Genomic DNA, 17601 nt, shown 5'->3' on the forward strand with positions numbered 1-17601 from the left:
CAAGCTCTGGGACCCTCTTTTTCGGGCTGGTGGTCAGGATGGGGTATTAATAATACTGCCCCCAAAGGAAGAGATGTGTGACCTTGGAAAAGTCCCTTCCCCTTTCAGCAAAGCAGCAGTGGGATCAGGTACTGCCTTCTGACGCCCACGGTGGCTAAACAATGTGGCAAACAACACGTGGCTTTCAGCATTTACTGATCTTCGAAGCCCCACGCGCACAGGGTACCAGGGGCCCATTTGGGGCCTTGGCGGAGGAGCATCTAGAACCCGCGCCCAAACTCTCGCGAGATCCCCCCGCTCGGTGCCTCGCGACGTCATCCCCTCCGCGGCCGTGGCTGCGCCGGCGCCGGCACGTAAGGTACTCGCAGGGGCGGCCCGTATCCCTCCGCCGCCGGCGCGGCCCGGCCCTCCCTCCCTCCCAGGCCCGCCAATCCCGGAGCCTCCCGACCTGCCCCTCGGCCTGGGCCCACCCCGCGCTCTGGCGGCCCCACCCCGGCGGCGCCGCCCGCCCGCCCGCGCGTCCCTTAGTCCACCTGCACCAGGCAGGGAAGCAGGCTTCCCCGGCTCCGCGACCGTGAGGCGCTCGGCGAGCCCGGAGCTTGGGGGGCTCTTCCTCCCCGGCGGAGGGATCCACGGCGGCCGAGGAGGCGGCGCTGAGCCTACGAGGAAGAGGCGGCTACGGCGGCGGTGGCTGTGGCAGCAGCGCATAAAGGGGCCGCCGTCGGGTGATGCGGTGACCGCTGCGGCAGGCCCAGAAGCTGAGCGGGCCTCGGCCCTCAGCTCGTCGGACCCGCGCTTCGGAGCTCCCGGTCTTCTCGGGCCGACTCGCGACCGCTCGGGCGGTCTCAGGCCCCCTCCCTCGCCCCTTCCCCGTCCCTCCCCCGTCCCCGTCCCCGCCCCGGGGGCCCGTCGCCACCGTTTCCCACCATGGCTCTGAAGAGAATCCACAAGGTAAGCGGCCGGGGCGTTGCTGTGGGCATGGGCCGCTGGGCGAGCCCGCTGAGTGGGCTGCGGCCTGCACTTCTTCCCGCGGTCGCCTCCCTCCACTGGGCTCGCGGCGGCGGCGTCTGGTTCCCGCTGCCGGCGCCGGCCCCACGGGGCGGCCTTCACACCCCGCTCCCAGAGATGGCGCCCGCGGAGGCCGGAGCGCGGGGGACCTTGCTTAGGCCGAAGTTGCTTTGGGCCTCGCAGTCTTCCTCCCCGACGCCTTTCCAGGCCGCCTTCCAGCCCGGGACTCGCTGCTCTCTAGGGCTATTGTCCGGCCGCGAAGGGGACTTGGGACGGCGCGGGGAGGGGCGGTGGGGGGGAGCGGCCGGGGCGTTGGGCGGCCCCTGTGATCTGAGGTCGATAGGGCTGCTTGTCCCATCTCTGTCCCCCTTCACTGAGCTGCCTGAGCTCGAGGACCGGGACAGGCCGACCAAGGGGGCCCATTTGCCCGATCCACGACTGTTTCCTTGATTGAGCTCACTGGAACTCCTGGGCACTTAAGTCCGCCTTACTGGTGTAGAAAGTGGAGTAGAAAGTCAGAGGGAAGAAAATGCTACTCCGGAGGAAGGAGGGGATTCAGTGGAGAAGCGTTTTGTTCCTTGGGGTTGCCGTATGTCGTCGGAAATTAATTAACCCTCCCGTTTTGCAGGATTGGATCTAGGGGAACAAACTGTGTTTACCTGGTAGGGTAGAAGCCAGTCAGTTCAGAAAACCGAACGTTGAAAACCGCCTTTCACAGACTTATCCCAAAATGATTTTAACGCTACAATTAGATGATGTATTCGTCAAGACTCCTAATTTGGAAGGGATTTTACTCAATTTTTGGTTAGAAATAATTTCTTAGTTCTTTTAAGTGAAAGGTTATCCATTTAGTTATTGATAAGATTTGACACTGTAAGAAGAGCATAGGCTTAGCTTAAACTTTAGGGGTTTGTTTTTTTTCCCCCTAATATTAACCTCTTAGAGTCACTACTATTTTTTCCTTGGACGTAAGAAGTCATCCACTATGAGTTTTGTTTGGTGTTTCATTTGGCTCCTCAGATGGGCCATAGTAAGTCTTTACCTTCTTAGTAAGTGATAGAACCTGGGATTACCTCTAAGGGCTGATGGAATGGGGCTACGAAGAAAAGTGGAGAACGAAGTCAAATGCAGATTGAAAGATGGAACACCACAGTTCAGCAGTTGGTCCTCATTTTATTCCTCAAGACTTGGAATGTGGAATTAATTCCATTCCCTACTGCGAATTAGCACCTTACTAACTTTTGTTTTCTTTGATTTCTTAGAAATCAAAGGATAGGCTTTAGCAGTAAGTCTTGTGCTAAAATGAAGCAGGGTCTTTGCTAAAAGAAGTATGAACTTTAGGTAAAGATCTCTTGAAAAACCATGTAAGGGATAAACATCCAGGTAATGTGTATATGTATTTCTTTTCTGTTGTTGGTCGTGTCTCCCCCCCTTCCCCCCCCTTTCCAGGGTTTCTCTGTAACAACCCAGGTTGTCCTGGAACTCAAGCTGGCCTTGAACTCACAGAGGTCCACCTGCCTCCTGCCTCCTGAGTGCTGGGATTAAAGGTAAGCGCCACAGCTGCCCAGCATGTTTCTAATTCTAAGACTTTAGCAGTCTTTCAGAGTCTAGTGGGAAGTTATCAATTTGAAATGCTGTTTGAGTTATACCTATATAAGATTGTCCCCTAAAGCTGGGAGAGAAAGTGAGTTTGATGTGTGATAATTTACAGAGATACTTAAATATTTATTTATTTATTTATTTTTCCTCTCAAGACAGGGTTTCTCTGTGTAGTTTTGGTGCCTGTCCTGGCGTTCACTCTGTAGACCAGGCTGGCCTCGAACTCACAGAGATCCTCCTGGCTCTGCCTCCCAAGTGCTGGGATTAAAGGTGTGCACCACCACCGTCCGGCTTATTTTAATTTTTTTTTAAAGGAAGGGTCTTCCTAGCTCTGTTGCTTGCAACTTACTATGGTGTAGACCAGGCTGACCTCAAACTCCAAGACCCATCTGCCTCTGCCTTCAGTGTGCTGATATTAAACCAGCAAGTTAATAGTTTTTAGTGTTTGTATTAATATCTATGCCATAGAGACTTATTCAGAAAGGGAGGTAACACTGACTCAAAACATTCATTTAAATCTTAGAATAATGTTTGCCCCCAGCAATATCATTTCTGTTGCTGGTTTTTTTTTTTTTTTTTTTTTTTTTTTTTTGGTTTTTCGAGACAGGGTTTCTCTGTGTAGCTTTGCGCCTTTCCTGGAACTCACTTGGTAGCCCAGGCTGGCCTTGAACTCACAGAGATCCGCTGGCCTCTGCCTCCCGAGTGCTGGGATTAAAGGCGTGCACCACCACCGCCCGGCCTGTTGCTGTTTTTTGAGATAGGCTGTCACTGTGTAGTTCAGGCTGGGATTGATCCCAAGTACTGGGATTCAGGCATGTACCACCACACCTGCCTTCCCTAAATCTTTTTGTAGAGTACTAGGGATTGAATCCAGGATCTTAAGTATGCTAAGGCAAACACTCTACCATTGAAGTATATTGCCAGTTCTTATAAATCTTTAAAAAGGAAAGCAGGTTTAGAAATGTTCATTTGACCTCTGTGTGTGTGTGTGTGTGTGTGTGTGAGAGAGAGAGAGAGAGAGAGAGAGAGAGAGAGAGAGAGAGAGAGAGAGAACCACAGCCCTCACTCGAATTAGAGGATAACTGTGGAGTCTGTCCTTTCACCTTTCCACGGGTCCTAGGAGTTTGACTTTTTGTTCTTTGAGACAGGGTTTCCCTGCCTCTACCTCCTAAGTGCTGGGCTTAAAGGCGTGCGCCACCAACCCCCAGCTGTTTGTTTGTCTTTTTTTTAAATACTTTTTAAAAGATTTATATAGTTTACTTTATGAATGTTGTGCTTTCATGTATGTATGTGCTCACTGTATATGCCTGTTGGATCACCTGGAACTGGTGTTACAGGTGGTTGTGAGCCACCATTCAGGAGCTGGGAATCCAACCTAGGTCCTTGGCAAGAGCAAAAATGCTCTTTAATAGCTCAGCTGTCTCTAGCCCCCAGCTGTTTTCCTGATACAGGGTTGTATGTATTCCAAACTGGCCTGAAACTATGTGTGGGGGCATGACCTTGAATTTGTGTTCCTTAGCCTCTACCTCCTAAATACTAGAATTGTAAGCATGTGCCACCCTGTCAAGTTTTAAGTGGCCCTGGACTCAAACCCAGAGTTTCTTACATATTAGGCAAGAAACACTCTGCCACCTCAGCTGCATTCTTAGCTCAATAGCTTGAACTTTTTTATATATGTATCCCTCCATCCCCATTTTATAACTTTAATTGAGGTCAAGTATGGCTTCACTTCTCTTAGACTGCCAAAGACTAGAAAAACCCTCTCTTATTTTCATCAAAATTATTGTGAAAACAAAAGCAGAAGTAGGTTTTCAAACTGTGTGTGTGTGTGTGTGTGTGTGTGTGTGTGTGTGTGATATAGTTTACTTTAAATGATAGGCTTAATGGATACAGATAAAACCATTCCTGTCTTATCCTCAAGCCAACGCATCTGAACTGGAATCCCTAGAAGTCTTGCCTGGTCTGTATAATCAGTCTTGGTGTTGAGCCATTCCTGTTGTCCATCTCTGAAAAGAGCTCTTACTTAAGTACCTTTTCAGCTTCAGATGTCATGAAGTCTTTTATCTGGTTCTAATAGAAGTCTTAAAATTTTACCACATTTGACAAGAGTCATCTTTAAAAATTCAGTATCTTCTTTGACAAGTAGATTTTTGTCTGAATTTGGCACTTTTAGAAAATACGTATTTTTTATTCTTTGAGTTTCATACATGCATAGTCTGTTTTGGTCAGATTTACAGCACTTTTTATTTTCACTGAGCTGTAGACCCTAAGCCCTGGAAAAAGCTTTTGATGGGTATTATTTTGATGTATATCTTAGAGATTCCTGAGCCGCTTTTTAGGGAAAATTTGCCACAGAAACACATGAACAGTATGGTTCTGGCAGGGATTTGAATTGTGTGTGTGTGTCTGTCTGTCTGCACGCACCAAATGGCCTTCTGTGTTTTAGGTTTCTGCTGATTTTATAGGTGTTTTGATGCTTTGAGTGCCTGTCCTGCCTCATCTAGCACCACCCCCAGCCCTTTTCCAGTTGGCTGCATCTCATCTGTTGTGGGCTAAGAAACCAGATCACGGAGCTTATTAAAATTGTGTCTAAAATAAGAACCAGTAGGCTCTGAGTGAAGAGGGCTTCATGTGTTCTGTGAACTGTATGGTCTCTTTGGCTGATCAAAGACCTTTTTGACTTCCTGTTTTTCCTTTTACCTTCACTTGTAAAGATGCAGGTGCCCTTGTTGAAGTACAGGCTTAATTTTTCTGTTTTTGAGAAGGGTAACAGGCTAAATATCTTGGTTTCTCTGGGAGTTGAAGACTGAAAAAAGAAAAGATGCTAGACCTGGGGGTGAAGCTCAATAGGTAGAGTGCTTAACTAGTTTGCAAACCCTATTTGGATCCCTAGCACCTTGTGGGGTACTTCTGTAATCCCAGAACCGAAGGTGGTGACAGGAGGATCAGGAGTTCAAGGTCGTCCTCAGCTACATGTTAAATTTGAGGCCAGTCTGGCATATAGAAGATTCTTTCTTAATAAATGAGCAAGCTAGGATACTTTTAAACCCAATAATGCCTTGCATATTTTAATAGTGTCTTGATAGTTACAGTTTTGAAACAAAGTAATGCCATCATTGATCTGTATTTAAGGCAAGCTCTAAGACCTCAAAGAGACAAAACAAAGTTCTCAAAAAGGTTTTGAACTCAAGGTCAGACAACTAAAGTGATCAAGGAGAATGAGGGATCTAGAAAATAGGGCACCTGCTACCTATCTCCCTTTAAATGTTGCTATTACCAAGGTCTGTGGGTAGTATTGGCAGATAGATAATCCTCCGTGTGTGTGTGTGTGTGTGTGTGTGTGTGTGTGTGTGTGTGTGTGTGTGTAGAGGTTACTATACAGCTTTGACTGGTCTGGAACTTGCTATGTAGACCAGGCTGGCCTGGAATTTAACAGAAATCTGCCTGCCTCTGCTGGGTGGGTAGTACTATTGCGAGTTCTAATATTACTAAATTTAAAAATATTACTTAAAAAATAGTATTGATCATATAGGATAAATTTCAGATAAAATGTTTGCCACTCTGCTTACTCTTCAGTATTTCAGAAAATACAAATGATACTGTGCTAGAAATATATGCTATGTGTTACATTAATATTATTAGAGGTAAGGGTTGAGTAATTTTGGGCAGAATGATGAACAAATGAGCAAATATTCCTGTGGAATACTGAGTACTAGCATATGTGGTTGGATTACTGCCTTGGAAAGCAGGCATAGCTTATTCCAAAAGATAAACTTTATGATAAAGTTTTTTTGAAAGTCTCCTCCCCTCATTAGACAGCGATTCTTAGATGGGCATAGTCCCAGCTAAGTTGAGAGACTAAGGCAGGAGAAATGCTTGAGTCCAGGAGTCCAGGATCAATGTGGGAAACATTAAGAACCCATTTTTTAAAAAATAAAACAACTGTTGGCATAGCCAAATTCTGGAATACATTCTTAGTGCATGCTTGGTTCATGCCTATCCACAACAGTAAAGTCTCTTCAGTGTGTATTTTGTTTTGTTTTTTTGAGATAGAGTTTCTCTGTAACAGTCCTGGCAGTCCTGGAACTCACTGAGATCCACCTGCCTTTGCCTCCCAAGTGCTGAGGCATGCATCACCACCTTCCAAGCCTTGTTTTGTTTTTTTGAGACAGGGTCTCTTATGAAGTCCTGGCTGAGGTGGAACTCACTGTGAACTCACAGAGATCCTCCTGTCTCTGCTTCCCTCCCCAAGGGCTGGGATTAAAGATGTGGGCCACACATAACTTTTACTGAGGAATAAGAAGTATTGGAAGAAAGGTCATTTTAAGTGTGAATCTGAGTGATAAGGGATAGTTTTGATCTTACAATTCTGAATATTGTAATCAGAGAGGTGGCTGCTGAAATATCCTGGGTAGTTCCAGGACAGGAATTCCTGAATGATGCCTGCTGCTGACAGAACTATTACAGCCCTCATTTTGGAAATGCAGGTGTACACTTGTTTTTTCTGTACAAATAAAGTTTTAATGGTTTATAATGTAAGGAAATAAACTCCCATTTGTTCTGTCTAGAGCATCAAGTGAGATACCATGTAATAGATTTGTAATACTAGCACTGCAACATACTCTAGGGTTGCTATCTGATAAGACAGTGTAACTTGATTAGTAAGACTAGAGCTGAAGGGCTAGAGGAATGACTCAGAGTTAAAAGCACTGGCTACACTTCCAGAACACCAGGGTTCGATTCCCAGTACCCACATGGCAGCTTATATCGTCTGTAACTCCAGTCTCAGGCACACACAGTGCAGACATACATACAGACAAAACACATAATTTTTTTTTCTTTTTTGAGATAGTTTTATTTTATGGGTGTTTCACCTGCGTTTACGTCTGTGTACAAAACCACATGCATGCAGTGCTTGTGGAGGCCAGAAGATAGTGTCTGATCCCCTGGAGCTATAGTTACATAGTCAGTGCTAGGAATCTAACCCGTGAAGAACAGCCAGTATGAATGCTCTTGGCTGCTGAGCCACTTCTCCAGCCTCCTGAAGCTACTTTAAAATTTTCCTTTGGGCCAGGCAGCGGTGGTCCATGCCTTTAAATTCAGCACTCAGGAGGCAGAGCTAGGTGGATCTCTTAAGTTCAAGGCTCTCCTGGTCTACACAGAGAATCAGGACAGGCACCAAAACTACACAGAGAAACCAAAAAAGAAAAAAAAAAAAAAAATTCCCCTTTGAAGCCAGGTGGCACACACCTTTAATCCCACACTTGAGAGGCGAATCTCTTGAGTTCAAGACCAGCCTGGTCTACAGAGTAAGTTCCAGGACAGTCAGGGCTAAAAAGAAACCCTGTCTCGAAAAAGCAACAAAATAATAATAGTAATAATAAAATAAAAATTTCCTTTTATTTGAATTAAATCTTTTATTTTCCTTTTGGAGAGCGAGCGGTATCAGGGATTGAACCTAGGGCATCAAGCATTTTGAGGTCTTCCCTTTGCCAATGAACTACAGCCCTAACCCTGTATTGAATTGTGTATTGCTTGTTTATTTTTAGACAGTATGTCACTCAGTAGCTCAATCTGGCCTTTAACTCTCGAGCTCCCTAAGTGCTAGGATACAAGCATGATCCATTATGCCCAGCTTACTTGAAAAAAAAAATTTTTTTTTTTAAGATTTATTTTTTTGGGCCAGCGGTGTTGGCCCACACCTTTAGTCCAAGCACTTGGGAGGCAGAGGCAGATGGGTCCCCAAGTTCCAGAATAGCCAGGGCTACACAGAGAAACCCTGTCTCAAAAAACCAAAAGGAAAAAAAAAAAATTTATTGGGGGAGGGGGGCTGAGTGTGGTGGCGTATTCCTTTAATCCTAGCGTTCTGGAGGGAGGCAGAGACAGGTGGATGGATCTCTGAGTCTGAGGTCAGCTTGGTCTACATAGCAAGTTCCAGGACAGCTGGGACTAATAGAGAGATCCTGTCTCCAAAAAAGAAAGAAAGGAAAAAGAAAAAAAAATCCCTAATTTATTTGTTTTTTCTAAACAGGATTTTCCCTGGTCTTGAACTCACAGAGATCCACCTTCCTCTGCCTCTGAATGCTGGGATGTACCACCATGCTAGCCTGTTTCGTTGTGTTTGTACATAGGGGTTCATGTAGCCCATGTTGACCTCATACTCAACTACGTAGCCCAGACTGACTGAATTCCTTTTTCTGCTTCCACCTGTGCTGGACTTACTGGATGTACCACCACACCTGACAACTTTACTAGTTTTCTTGAATCTTGGCTTTTTTTATCTTCATGGGGATATAAATGCCACATATCCTGCAGTCTAGAGATTTAAAAAAAAAAAAAGTGAAAAGTGGTTGGCCATTTAAGTATACATAAAAGTCATGTTTTGTTTTGTTTTTGAGGCAGGGTCTCAGTATGTTGCCCTGGCTGGCCTGGGACTCACTGTGTAGACCAAGCTGGCCTCTTAACTCACATCTATCTGCCCACCTCTCTTTGCCTTCTGAGCGCTGGAGCTAAAGGTGTGTATCAGTATGCCCAGCTCATTTCTGACTTTCCCCTTAATAATTTTTTTTTGGGGGGGGGTGTTTTGAGACAGGGTTTCTCTGTCTAGTTTTAGTACCTGTCCTGATCTCACTCTATAGACCAGGCTGGCCTCGAACTCACGGAGATCTGCCAAGCTCTGGAGTGCTGGGATTAAAGGCGAGTGCCACTAGGGCTGGGCTCCCCCCTCCTAATAATTTATATGCACCATGTGCGTGTCTGGTGCCCCCAGAGGCCAGAAGAGGGTATCAGATCCCCTAAAACTATTTACATTTGTGAGCCTCCATGTAGGTTCTGGAAACCAAACCTAGGTCCTCTGGAAGAGCAGCTAGTGTTCTTAACTCCTGAGCCATCTCTTCAGCCCCTAATTTTGTTACTATGTTTTGTTTTTTAGATAAGAGTCTCACCATGTGGCCTTGGCTGGTGTGGAACTCATAGTAGATCCTGTCTCTGCCTCCTGAGTGCTGGGATTAAAGGTGTGTGCCATCATGCTGGGCTTTATTTTTGTTTGTTTATTTGTTTGTTTTGTTTTTTGGAGACAGGGTTTCTCTGTGTAGCCCTCGCTGTCCTGGAACTCATAGAGATCCACCTGCCACTATCTCCCAAGTGTTGGGACTAAAGGCACGCTCTGGCTATTATGTGTTTGTGTCTGTCTTTCTGTTTGTGGGTTTATGCATGTGAGTGTAGGTGCCTAAGGAGGCCAGAGATGTTGGAATCCCTAGAGCTGGAGTTATAGGCAGTTTTCTGCCACCTGATGTGGGTGCTGGGAACCAGATCAGGTCCAGTCTCTCCAGGCCCACAACAGTACACTATTTAATATCCACAGTTTAATAAAGTAACTGCTTTATCAGCCTTTGGGCTTTTTCATTTGTTTAATTTTTATGAAAATCTAAAACTCAGGCCTATGGAAAAATTGCAAATCTAGTAAAAATCTAGTGTTATTTTTCTTTAGCTGTTTCTAAGGAATCTGATGGTGTGATGCCATGGCAATTCCTAGTTTTATTTTTTTATTTTTCTGAAATAGGGTCTTGTTACCTGGGCTGGACTCAGGCTTGACTCTGTAGCAGAGGATGACCCAAATACATGTCTCTACCTCCTAAGTGCTGGAATTAGAGGAGTATGGGCCTTGCCTCCTTTAGTTGAGTTAGTTTAGGCTTTTTTCATATTTCCATATATTAGGTTTAATTTGTCTAAGACAGGAATGTCTTTGAAGCTCAGTGTTGTGTATCTCTGCACCTTAGGTGGTGGATGATTTGTTTAGTTGGCTGCTTTTCATCACATCCTGTCTGTTGGGATGTTGTCATTTTGAACCATTGCTGAGAGCTGCTTCAGTCATTGAAGTTGTCTCCCATTTTATCTCCCATCTTAGGAATACTTATTGTCCTATATGTATTAGCTATCTATTGCCACACAAGAAAGTGGCTGCTTAAAACATACCACACTCCCTCATACAGGGATCTGAGAATATAGCTAGGTGCCTCCTGAGTGCAAGGATTAAAGATATGCCCTACCTTGCCCAGTCCTAAAATTTTAATTGCATGTATGTGTTTAGTTAGGTGCTCATGAGCACGGGGTGTTAAGGAGTTGAGAACTGAACTCAGGTCTTCCTCAAAAGCAATATATTCTCTTATCTGCTGAGCCATCTCTCCAACCTTCCTACTTTAAGAGTGCTTTCTCTTAAATGTAGGAGGTCCTGGGTTCAGTCTCCAGCTTCAGAGAACCACAGTTACGCTAAAGCATTGAATTTTTTTTTTTTGGTATGGATATACTGTCTTGTATACATACAAAAAAATCTAGACTGTGTTCCAAATTGGGCAGTTGTTTATAGTCCTACCAGCTATTATGAAGGTTCTAGTACCTATATCTTCACCATTGCTCATTATCAAAATGCACATCACAAATCACAGTGACTGTAGGAAATCACTTGACACCCACTAGGAAAGCAGTAACTGCATAGCCATCTTCTGGCCCTGATAATGATTTGTTAGCTGTATTTTATTTAGTAGATGCTACTTCTAGAAAAAGTAGAGTGCTTATGGGGAAGGAGGAAATAATTGGTAGCTGTTTTTTGAAATATATATATATGTATGTGTATATATATATACACATACATGTATATATACATATATGTTTTATATATATAATATAATGTAGGAGCTGGAAAAGTGGCTTAGCAGTTAAGAGTACTTACTGCTTTTCCAGAGAATCGGGGTTTGTTTCATAGCTCCCACATGGCAGTTAACAACTGTCTGTAACTCTAGTTTCAGAGAGTATGACACCCTCTTCTGATCGCTGTAGGTGAAACACCCATGCACATAAAATAAACACACACACACAAAATGTAGGAAATAATTATCTTAACGTCTTAATTTTTGATTAATCATGTGACACAATTTAATTTTGTACTATATATATTTAAGTTTTAAGATTTTATTATTATTACTATTAATTTTTCAAGATAGGGTTTCTCGTCCTGGAACTTATTTGTAGACCAATCTGGTCTCTGAGTTCAAACTCAGAGACCACCTGCCTCTGCCTCCCTGAGTGTTGGGATTAAAGGCATTCTCAGGTATTTTTAGAGGAGGAGAGGAGTGTGAGTATGTGTCTTGAGACAGGGTTTCTCTGTGTAGCTTTGGCTGTCCTGGAACCTCCTTTGTAGACCATGCTAGCCACAAACTCACAGGGATCCACCTGCCTCTGCCTCCCAAGTGCTGGGTTATTTTTAAAATTTTAAATTACATTTTATTTAATTTATTGTATGTGTGTGCATGGGCTTATGCATGTGTCACAAAATGCACATGGAAGTCAGAAGACAACTTGTGGAAGTTTTCTTCTTTGATAGTGTGGATCCAAGGTAGAGAACTCAGGTCATTAGGTTTGATGGGAAGCACCTTTCATGCTTAGCCATTCTGAAGGCCCTGTACTATATCATTTTGCTTCCTTGGATTCACTAAAAATAATTCTAATGCTGAGTATGATGACAGCACACCTGAAATTCTAGCACTGGAGAAGGGGAGGCAGTAGGAATATGAGTGTTTTGTATAAATGATTATCATTTGTGCACCATGTATGTACTTGGTGCTTATGGAGTTCAGAAGAGTGGAGGGATGATTGTGAGCCATCTTGTGTATGCATTGTAATATTTTGTTTTGAGACTTGGTTTCTGTGTAGCCCTAACTGTCTTGGAACTCGCTCTGTAGATCATCTGCCTTTGCTTCCCAAGTGCTGGATTAAAGGCATGAACCACCACTGTGCCTGGCTACATTATAATATTTTCATGCTTTTGTTATACTATAGAGCACCTCTGCTTGCTGCCTTTTCTGTATTAATCCAAAAAATGCTTTGAGACCCCACAAGTAGCACTGTATGGTTTTTAAGCATTCCTTGGTAGTGGTGGGGGGAACAGGGATAATAGCAGACAGCTATAATCACTTTTATTTACTATTTATTAGTCTAAATCCATGAAAGGTACAACATCACATGGATTCTGTGTCCAATTGCTTTTGCAGGAAGGTTATTTTGGAATTTGGCATGAACCATGTCACCATTTGTAAATAGACATGAGCTATGTTTCCCCAGATTGCTCTGGTTTTGTTCAATTTGCCTCCAGGAGTCACTGCATTGTTGTTTTTTGCTTTATACATATGAGCACATCTCTTGCCTAAGTAGAATTCATTTTCATCTCAGGCATAAATATCTTCAATCTTAAGAAGAGCATTTACTTTTAGCCAGCAAAAATGGCCTTGACCCACAACCTTCTAGACATACTTGCATTCCCAGCAGGCCTCTGCAGGTGCCAAGATTGTGGAAATTGAATTTTTTTTTTAATGTGTATAAGTTTTACTTGTGTGAATGTATATGTACTGTGGCCTGTTGCCCAAGGAGATGAGACAAGAGCATTGAATTCTCTAGGACTGGGGTTACAGAGATTTGAGAGCTGCCACGTGGATGCTGGTAATTGAACCTAGGTTCTCTGCAAGAGCAGCCCAGTGCTCTTAACCTGCTGAGCCAACTCTCCAGCTGTGCGTGCGTGTGCGTATAGAGATAGTCTTACTCTTTAAGGCTGACTGTGAACTTGTAGCCATACTCTTGCCTCAGCTGGAGTTAGCAGAAGTAGTGATGAGAAAGAAAGGTTAGGTTGGTTTTTTTTTTTTTTTTTTTTTGAGGTAGGGTCTTACATAGCCCAGGAAAGCATTGAACTTATTATGCATTTTCTGGTCCTCCTGTTTCTGAGATCACAGTCTTTTGCCATCACACATGTGTTGGGGATCCAACCCACTGCTTTTTGTATACTAGGCAGTACTAAGTGACATCGAGAGCCCTTTTCATGTAGTTTAGGCCGTCCTTGAACTCCTAATTCTCTTCTTTTTTAAAGATTTTTATTTATGTGTGAGTGCTCTATCTGCATGTACACCTGCATGACAGAAGAGGGCATCAGATCCCACTGTAAATAAATGGCTGTGAGCCACCATGTGGTTAGTGGGAATTGAACTCAAGACCTCTGGAAGAGCACCTCTGAGCCATCTTTCCAGCCCCTGATCCTCTTTCTTATAATGTGAGCCTCCATATCAGCTTTGTCTTTCTAAATTTTTAAAAATATTTTATTTTTTCATTTGTTTATTTTGTTTTGTTTTGTTTTTTTGAGACGGTTTCTCTTTGTAACAATCCTGATTGTCCTGAAACTCGATCTGTAGACTGGTGTAGCTAAAGTTTTCCTGTGTCCTGCTGGTCCCCAGCTGCTCAGACCCAAGTAAACACACAGAGGCTTTTATTAATTTACTGTTCGGCCATTAGCTCAGGCCTACCACTGACTAGCTCTTACACTTAAATTCAGCCCATTTTTGTTAATCTATATGTTGCCACGTGTTCCGTGGGTTTACCTGTGTGCCATTACATGCTGCTCCCTGGACTGCGGGCTGGCGTCTCCTGACTCAGCCTTCCTCTTCCCAGAATTTTCCTTGTCTGTTTATTCCACCTATACTTGCTGCCTGGCTACTGGCCAATCGGCATTTTATTTATCAACCAATCAGAGCAACATATTCACAGCATACCAAACATCCCACAGTACTTCCCCTTTTCTGTCTAATCAAAAAAGAAGGTTTTAACTTTAACATAGTAAGATTACATATAATAGAACAGTTATCAAGCAAGAATTACAGTTACAATATCTAGGCTATTTGTATTTGGCAAAATCAAAGAAAATATTCTTTCTATCCTATATTTGTGAGTCTAAAGTTTCATATCTAATTTATCTTTTATCATAACCAAGGAAAATTATAACTATCTAGTCTTCAACTACATTAAAGACCTCAGAAGGATATAATATTACCTAACAGGAATAGCATTGTAAGCAACTTCCAAAAATCTAGAATGACAGAGACAGCTGGCTGCCTGAACAGTCACCCAAAGTTTTTCTGCAGTCTTGAGGCATCCATCTTCAGCCTACAGGCCTAGAGTCTAGTTGCTTTCTCTGTGTCCTGTAGAATGTCTGGCAGTTTCCTCTGCAAAGCAGAATCCTGAAGGACCATTTTGCCTTGCAAAAAGTTTAGTGGTCACCTTCCTATGGGTCCTGCATGTATCATCAGTCAATGTAAGGGCACTTTTTTATCCAGTGGCTAACTTTTGCCACAAAGAAAGCAAACTCCATAATGAGTTTCTTCACTGCCCATTATCTTCTCTGAAGTAGATTGATGCTACCAGGAGCAGACATGTCTCAGTGTCCACAAAGTCAAAGTTCTTAAAACATTTTAAATGCCATATTCTGTAGGTCTTTGAAGTGTTTGAAGATTACCTACCTAATTGAATTATATCTATGTATACCTAGAAAACTTAACATGACTATAAGTTTGACTACCATAGAAGACTAATTATTAATCTGTATTTCTTAATTATCCATTACAATTTCAAACGAGCTGTACAAACATAATACCTTAAACAAGAGTAAAAATATATGTACAGTGTAACAAAATTAACTTTAAATTTGTATCAATAAACAAAAATCTATACCAATGTAAAACATTTTAAACAAGTTGCTCTTTTTTTTTTTTTTTTTTTTTTTTTTGGTTTTTTTTTGGTTTTTTTTTCGAGACAGGGTTTCTCTGTGTAGCTTTGCGCCTTTCCTGGAACTCGCTTTGGAGACCAGGCTGGCCTCGAACTCACAGAGATCCGCCTGGCTCTGCCTCCCGAGTGCTGGGATTAAAGGCGTGCGCCACCACGCCCGGCTAAGTTGCTCTTTAAAAGTAGGTTCAACAATCCACTCTTTTTCCTGTCATATCTATATTCTGTATTTCTATATCAGACCAGGCTGGTCTCAAATTCTCAAGAGATCCAACTGCCTCTGCTCCTTGGTGGTGGGATTAAAGGTGTGTGCTATCATGACCGACTTTGTTTTTAATATGTGGGTGTTGCTGTGTGGGTGTGGTACGCATGGGAATACAATTCCCATAAAGGCCAGAAGAGTGGGGTCTCCTGGGGGTGGGTTTACAGGCAGATATAAAGCTGCCAAATATGGGTGCTTGTAACTCTTGTTCTTAACCACTGAGCCATTTCCCCAGCCCTTCTCTCTTCTCTCCCCTCTTTCTTCTCCACCCCCCTCCCCCATGAATTCAAGGACAGCCTGGTCTACAGATTAAGTTCTAGGACAGCCAGGGCTACACACAGAGAAACCCTGTCTTGAAAAGCCCCCTCCCCCCCAAAAAAAAGGAAAAGAAAGAAACACATCAAAATACTAGCATTCAGTAACACTACCCTTCACCCCTTTTTAAGCTTGGGGTTTGGTGGTTAGTATTGTAGAAGGTGGCAGTAATCCCTTACTAATAAGTATTTTAGATTTCTAGTTTTCTATGTAGTTGCTTTTAAAAGTAAGATTGAACTATTGGAAGGGACCATAGTAACTTAATGGCAGGACAGAAACTCCTAGTGTTCAGCGTTTTCTTTGGAGCTTGGATAGTAGTGATATGTTTGGCGTTGATATCTATTAACATGGACTCTTCTCATCTACTTGGCTATGTGACACACTCATTTTGGAGAGCAGAGATAATAACTGACAATAGAGGGGATTTTGGATCCTAACAGATCCTATGTCATAGGAGTCGGACTTGCCTTGGTACAGCCACCACTGTTTGTGAACTTGAGGAATTGGCAAAAACTAGCAGTTCTTGGCAGCTTCTGTTCTTGGAAAATGTTTGTGTTCCTTTATTTCAAAGGTAGTCTTTCTGAAATACTTTGATTTTCTTACCTAGCTTTGCCATTTACTTAGTGGTTTTCTTCTTTGACTATAATTGTTAAAATTCTAATTTGTATTTTATTAGGTATGTGATCTTGTGGCTGCAGTATCAGAGTATGAGATAGTTGCTTTTCCATGTATCTATCTTTGTTATATCTAAAATGCAATCAAGAAAGAAAACATTGAGGGTTGGGGATTTAGCTCAGTTGTAGAGTACTTGCCTAGCAAGCGCAAGACCCCTGGGTTTGGTCCTCAGCTCTGGAAGAAAAAAGAAAAGAAAACATTGGCTGGGCATTACCAGAGGCAGTTGGGTATCTGTAAGTTCAAGGTCACCAGCCACAAACTGTCTCAAAAGAAGAAAGAAGGGAAAAACTATTGCCAGTTGAGTGTTATGTTGAAAAATATCATTTCAGCTGTGCTAAAAATGTGTGTACTACCTGACAGGCATGGTGGTACACACCTGCAATCCTTGTACTTGGAAGGTGGAGGATAGGAGAATCTAGAGTCTAAAGGCAGCCTACAAGGGCTACAAGAGGCCGTGTGGGGAAGAGGGATATCATTCATTAGTCAGTAAAAACAGTATTACCTTCCTCTGGGTACTTACTATGTATTTCAAGTATATGGTTTATTTATTTAACTTTTATACACATAAAAAGTTAAGTGTGTAAGTATTTTGTTTACATGTATATCCATGTACTGTGTGAGTCCCTGGTATCCACAGAGGCCAGAGATGGCATTGGGTCCCTTGGAACTGGAGTTAGAGATAGTTGTGAGCTGCCATGTGGGTGCTGGGAATTAAACTAGGGTCCCCCACAAGAGCAACAAGTACTCTTTTAACTGCTGAGTCATCTCTCTAGCTTCTCAGCTATATGTTGAACTGATATTTACTGGGCAGTTCCCAGGGACTTCAGTGTGCAAAAAGCTAGAGATCAGATTCCTTCCTATTTGTTATGGATTAAGAGACACTATATAACCACAGAAAAATGTTAACTATACTTAGTTATAAAAGCAACCTGAGGTTTTCCTTAGTACTTAACAATAAATAAATGATGAGAGAGTGAGGGGCTAGCAAGGCAGCAGTTAAGTGAAACCTAAAGGTACATGGAGGAAGTAGAAAAGGAGAGTGGGAATAGAAAGACTGTTCTAGACAGTATTCCCAGAGATGGAGATTGGTTGAAATTTAAAAGCAAGTGAATTTAAAAGTTCTGGAGCTGTTCATGATGCCACATACC

General features: G+C 43.0%; 1 protein-coding gene across 2 annotated transcripts in view; it reads left to right on the forward strand.

Moving 5' to 3' along the window:
* The first annotated feature begins 524 nt into the window (after window positions 1-524).
* Window positions 525-17601, forward strand: part of Ube2d2 (ubiquitin conjugating enzyme E2 D2) — a 41963-nt gene continuing 24886 nt past the window's right edge. Inside the window, exon 1 of one of the 2 annotated variants that reach the window (XM_059246601.1) lies at window positions 525-951. In XM_059246601.1, coding sequence (XP_059102584.1) covers window positions 928-951 — 24 coding nt within the window. In that variant the 5' untranslated portion in view covers window positions 525-927. The remainder of the gene's footprint in view (window positions 952-17601) is intronic. The other variant, XM_059246602.1, reaches the window with a different exon arrangement.

The sequence above is a fragment of the Peromyscus eremicus genome, chromosome 19, assembly GCF_949786415.1.
Source record: "Peromyscus eremicus chromosome 19, PerEre_H2_v1, whole genome shotgun sequence".
Lineage (NCBI taxonomy): Eukaryota > Metazoa > Chordata > Mammalia > Rodentia > Cricetidae > Peromyscus > Peromyscus eremicus.